This window comes from Procambarus clarkii, chromosome 30, assembly GCF_040958095.1.
Source record: "Procambarus clarkii isolate CNS0578487 chromosome 30, FALCON_Pclarkii_2.0, whole genome shotgun sequence".
NCBI lineage: Eukaryota > Metazoa > Arthropoda > Malacostraca > Decapoda > Cambaridae > Procambarus > Procambarus clarkii.
The window spans coordinates 16658467-16664497 of NC_091179.1; the positions used below are offsets into that span (position 1 = coordinate 16658467).

General features: G+C 45.8%; 1 protein-coding gene across 1 annotated transcript in view; it reads left to right on the top strand.

Annotated features, from left to right (window-relative positions):
* Positions 1 to 3771, top strand: part of LOC138369927 (zonadhesin-like) — a 16671-nt gene extending 12900 nt beyond the window's left edge. The window contains exon 3 of the mRNA XM_069333679.1: positions 2686 to 3771. Coding sequence (XP_069189780.1) covers positions 2686 to 3771 — 1086 coding nt within the window. The remainder of the gene's footprint in view (positions 1 to 2685) is intronic.
* Positions 3772 to 6031: the final 2260 nt, after the last annotated feature.

Genomic DNA, 6031 nt, shown 5'->3' on the forward strand with positions numbered 1-6031 from the left:
GGGTCTGGTAGCCTCATCGACGCCGGGCCGCGGGGGACGCTAAGCCCCGAAATCATCTCAAGATAACCTCAAGATAACTTCAAGGACACCGTATACTTAGTGGTTGGTCAGTGAGTTATTGTGGTGGCCTTAATAACCCTCTTACGGTTGAAAGGACTAAATCCCAACACCAAGCTAAAATCTAATCTGCGAATTCTTTGTTGACTTCCTGGGGAATTATTGTTTTCAGTCTGCCCACAGGCCTTCCAGGGTGAAAGTGAACTCCCTCTTTGAGTAAAACATTGAAATATTCTAACTCATGACTCCTATCATGCACCCGGAGCCTAACATGAGATGGGATCCATATGGTGTGGACTGTCTCCGGGTCTCCAGCTACTGGCACTGTGCTTGGCTCAACTACTGGCACTGTGCTTGGCTCAACTACTGGCACTGTGCTTGGCTCAACTACTGGCACTGTGCTTGGCTCAACTACTGGCACTGTGCTTGGCTCAACTACTGGCACTGTGCTTGGCTCACATTCCGCATTTTTATTGACTTCATTTCTCACTATTATTGTTTTTCTCTATGCTCCTTAACGTCATTAACTCTGGGTATGTCACTTGTGAGACAAAGTGAGAGAGAAAGAATTAGTTGTATTAGTTGTAGCAAGTTCATCTCACGCCTCGCCAGCGATTTCGTCCGGGTTCGAGCTCTGGACAGTGAGGGGTCGACTGGTCACCGATCCGTAACTATTCGCCCCTGTTCACCCATCAGTAATTGGAGATCAGGTTGGAACTCGATCGACGGGTCGTGTTCCAGAGAAAACTAATAGTGTAAGGCTTAAGATGACCTATGGGAAAGGAAACCTCAAAACCTGCTAGCAAGAGTCATAAGTCGTCTGCTTCTGTATACTCCCTCTGTTAAAAAAAGAGACGGGCGAGCATAGACAGGTAAGCAGACAGTCAGACAGTCAAGTCAGCCCAGTCGCCAGCAGCTTTAAGAGGGGTCTGGGGTCTTGAACAACGATACAGGAGATGGTGGCGCGCAATTCACAACCTGCAGCGCTCACCAAGACAACACAAACACACGCCATCTTTTTCCCCTCATGTCAACAACAACCCCCACCCCACCCCCCTCTACTCCTAGCCCCTCGCCTACCCTTCAACCCCCTGCTCCTCTCCCCACAACACCCAGCACGGAGGGTGTCAAGCTGTGGCGCCGCCCAGCCGTTGCCCCTGGCGACACGACACACCTGTGTACTCATCTGCCCCGTCTACACCCACACTAGCATGCCCACACACTAATACCCGCCCCTACACTCCCCTACAGTGTCACAACCCCCATATACACACACAAAACACTTCATGTATACACACACAGCTGCACCAATGAACGTGCGCCCCTATGTATAATCACACACATATGTGAACATATCACTCCTACATCCGTACATCTACAGCCACACACCCACACTCGATGCATATACATTTATGCCAATAGACTTAAGGTGATGAGTGAGGGCACAGGAGCTGAAGCTTAACCCTACAAACACAGCTTCTGTAGGGTAGATCTCTTACAAGAAGAAGGTGATTATTAAATGTGGACCCAGAAGATCTTGTGAGAACAGACCCTAACAGGCCGCCATTAATCTTACGACGACGCGCATAAGATTTAGTCAAGACTGCGATGAGAGTGAGAGTCTTATTACATTACAGTTCATTATCTGGGTTATTGTACTTGGCTCACAGTCAATATCTTGTGCATGTGAGTTGGTCTACTTTCTTGGTGTTGTGTAGGGATGTTCTCTGGTGCGGTACTCCAGCTGCTTGGTTAACTGGCGCCACACACCTGCCTCCACTCCTGCAGTCTTACCTGGCGCCACACCTGCCTCCACTCCTGCAGTCTTACCCGCCGCCACACCTGCCTCCACTCCTGGAGTCTGTCTCACACAACACGTCACGGGGGTGTATCTTCCTGTGTCTTGCTGGAAGACGCCTCAGTCTCCTGGGCCGGGAACTCTGCACACTCCACGCCACCTGTCGGCCTCCACAGTCGTCAGTGAGTCAAGGAAAGCAACGTGGCAAGAAACTCTTGACCGTCTAGAGCTTCTTGACACCATCTAGAAACTCTAGTGACGCAGGCGGTGTGAGGCAAGACCAGGGCTCGTAAAAAAACTACTTTGATATGGGCTCACAACAAAATCACAATAATGTGATACATCAACGAGAAAATCATTGGAATATGGCTATGGGATCGAACCCGCGTTCCAAGTCGCCCAAGAAGCACGCATTGCCCACTGGACCACGATGGGCTTTCAAGCAGTACAGCACATTCTTCGGTACACATATTCGTAAACTCTGCGGCAATGCTATGAATATAAGAGTTCCCCCGTGCACCCGAGCTCTGCCAATAAGTTAAATTGGCTTATATCTACATATAACTGGATGGATTTGTACATATAACTGTGATAAAATGGAAGCACAGATCTCTGAGGTAACACAGCCCCTCTAACTCATCCCTAACTGCTGCCTGCGTCTTGTATAACCATGTGCTGAAGACATGGGCATCAACACAACAGAACTCCATCCTGCAGCATAAGAACTCTCAGCCTTACAACACCAGAACTCCTCCTTACAGCATGGGAACTACACATTACAGCATTAGAAATCCACCTTACACTATGAGAACTCAAACTCCACATTACAGCACAAGAACGCCAGCTTACACTATGAGAACTCCACCTTACATTATGAGAACTCCACATTACAGCACAAGAAGTACACTTTACAGCACAAGAAGTACACCTTACAGCACAAGAAGTACACCTTACAGCACAAGAAGTACACCTTACAGCACAAGAAGTACACTTTACAGCACAAGAAGTACACTTTACAGCACAAGAAGTACACCTTACAGCACAAGAAGTACACCTTACAGCACAAGAAGTACACCTTACAGCACAAGAAGTACACTTTACAGCACAAGAAGTACACCTTACAGCACAAGAAGTACACTTTACAGCACAAGAAGTACACCTTACAGCACAAGAAGTACACCTTACAGCACAAGAAGTACACTTTACAGCACAAGAAGTACACTTTACAGCACAAGAAGTACACTTTACAGCACAAGAAGTACACTTTACAGCACAAGAAGTACACTTTACAGCACAAGAAGTACACCTTACAGCACAAGAAGTACACTTTACAGCACAAGAAGTACACCTTACAGCACAAGAAGTACACCTTACAGCACAAGAAGTACACTTTACAGCACAAGAAGTACACTTTACAGCACAAGAAGTACACCTTACAGCACAAGAAGTACACTTTACAGCACAAGAAGTACACTTTACAGCACAAGAAGTACACCTTACAGCACAAGAAGTACACTTTACAGCACAAGAAGTACACCTTACAGCACAAGAAGTACACTTTACAGCACAAGAAGTACACTTTACTGCACAAGAAGTACACTTTACAGCACAAGAAGTACACTTTACAGCACAAGAAGTACACTTTACAGCACAAGAAGTACACTTTACAGCACAAGAAGTACACCTTACAGCACAAGAAGTACACTTTACAGCACAAGAAGTACACCTTACAGCACAAGAAGTACACTTTACAGCACAAGAAGTACACTTTACTGCACAAGAAGTACACTTTACAGCACAAGAAGTACACTTTACAGCACAAGAAGTACACTTTACAGCACAAGAAGTACACTTTACAGCACAAGAAGTACACCTTACAGCACAAGAACTCCTCCCTACTGCATAAGAACTACTAATTGCTGGGAACGCCAACGTCACATGAGGAGAGACACCTGGTAACGAGGGGGACAAAACCTAAGTGGGTGTGAAGGAGGTGACAGTGTTGAAAATACAAAAAAAAAAAACTAGCAAAGCTTTAAAGATGTCAGTGAGAATAGAAATGTCACGTCTTGAAGGAGATGACTGTATAACTACTGCTATTCTTCAAAATTAAATATTTATGATACAGATACTTACACGTATAGTGAGAGTTTTTATGAACAAATCATTACAAACTTTGTATCTTGTCAAATGTTAAAATGTCAGATATCGAAACTGTTTCTTGAATGTCAAATGATTCCGTTTTCTTGCCCATTTTCTTACTACTGGACCTCGTCAAGTTTGGTGTTGTCTCTTCACGATGGATAAACACGAGGACATATCTTAAACATAACAATGGCTAACATCAGAAATGTAATATAATCTAAGTTTAATGTTTTGAAATATTGACGACAGTTTGGGCATATCTTGTTTCTGTTCTGTAAGTTAACACAGTGTGTACTATATGACAGTACAGCTACTAAAAAAACAAGTCCCAGTTGTGTCTGGGGTACAAGTGACAGGATGAACAACCCAGCGGGTTTTCTTCCTATTGGGGAGTGTTGTACATGCTGCTATGGCGGTGTGTCCACTCACAGGATGAGTGGCGCTGCCCAATAAACTCGTCCCTCGGGGCAAAATTAAACAAATAAATAGGTTTGTAGTCGGGACATAAGGAAGTTGACTTTACTCCTTCGTAGTCAGAGTTATGTTAGGTAAGCACCACCAGCTACACAATCTCCACTTATCATCACCACCACCACCACCACCACCCCAACCACCATTACTACCACCAACACCTCTCTTGTTAGCACAAAGGCTGTGCCAAACTCGTCTCGTCTGGACCAAGCACTTGACCTTTCTGCTGTTTATATTGTGGGTGTGAGGTGTCAGAGGTAGGAGTGAGAACACTGAAGGTGACGCACAAGACATTGTTTTGTATCTCTGCAGATGCTAGCCATTAGAAGTCCATTCTCTTCTAGGAAGATACTAGTCACTTGCTTCAGGTTATCTTGAGATGATTTCGGGGCGTCCCGAAATCATTAGCGTCCCCGCGGCGCGGTCCTCGACCAGGGCTCCTTTTTGTTATACATCCCCCAGGAAGCAGGTAGTAGCAGCTGTCTAACTCACAGGTACCTATTTACTGCTAGGTAATATGGGCATCAGGGTGAAAGAAACATTTTACCCTTTTGTCTCTGCCTCTACCGGGGATCGAACCCGGGACCTCAGGACTACGAATCCGAAGCGCTGTCCATCCAGCTGTCAGTCAGACTTGATGAAGTTTCATGATGGCAAATCTATATCAAAGATTAATAATTTATATTGGTTAAAGGTTAATAAGATATATTTCTTCGATTATAAGTTATTTTCATTCAACTCTTCGATGTGGACAACCCCAATGGACAATATCCAAGAGGAACGTCAATTCAACGTCTGACCAACGTCACTCTTGGATATTGAGCACACTGGGACCCTAACCTAACCTAACCTGACGTGACAAAAAATCCACGTAGGCCTATAATTATCCACACGTTCTAGTTTGGTCAATGTGAGGAATGATACAGGGAGTCTCTGTTCTTAAAAAGAGTCCCCGCCCCCCAATTTGCATCAGCAAAGTAACGTAAATTTTAGGGGTTGACAAATGTTAATATTCTTGCATGATGTTCACTTGAGACAGTTAGGCAAATCCCAGCTGTATCCGGGTACAAGTGACAGGATGAACAACCCAGCGGGTTTTCTTCCTATTGGGGAGTGTTGTACATGCTGCTATGGCGGTGTGTCCACTCACAGGAGGAGTGGCGCTGCCCAATACTGTCACTATGGCGGTGTGTCCACTCACAGGATGGGTGGCGCTGCCCAATACTGTCACTATGGCGGTGTGTCCACTCACAGGAGGAGAGGCGCTGCCCAATACTGTCACTATGGCGGTGTGTCCACTCACAGGAGGAGAGGCGCTGCCCAATACTGTCACTATGGCGGTGTGTCCACTCACAGGAGGAGAGGCGCTGCCCAATACTGTCACTATGGCGGTGTGTCCACTCACAGGAGGAGAGGCGCTGCCCAATAAACTCGGCCTTCGAGGCAAAATTTAATCTGCAATAAGAGAGTCTGTGCTCGCTAACTGCACCTCTCGCTGCCGTTGCTACAGAGATTAAACAACAATAATAGAAATTGCAGTTGTTGTCTCTCAACACCTGC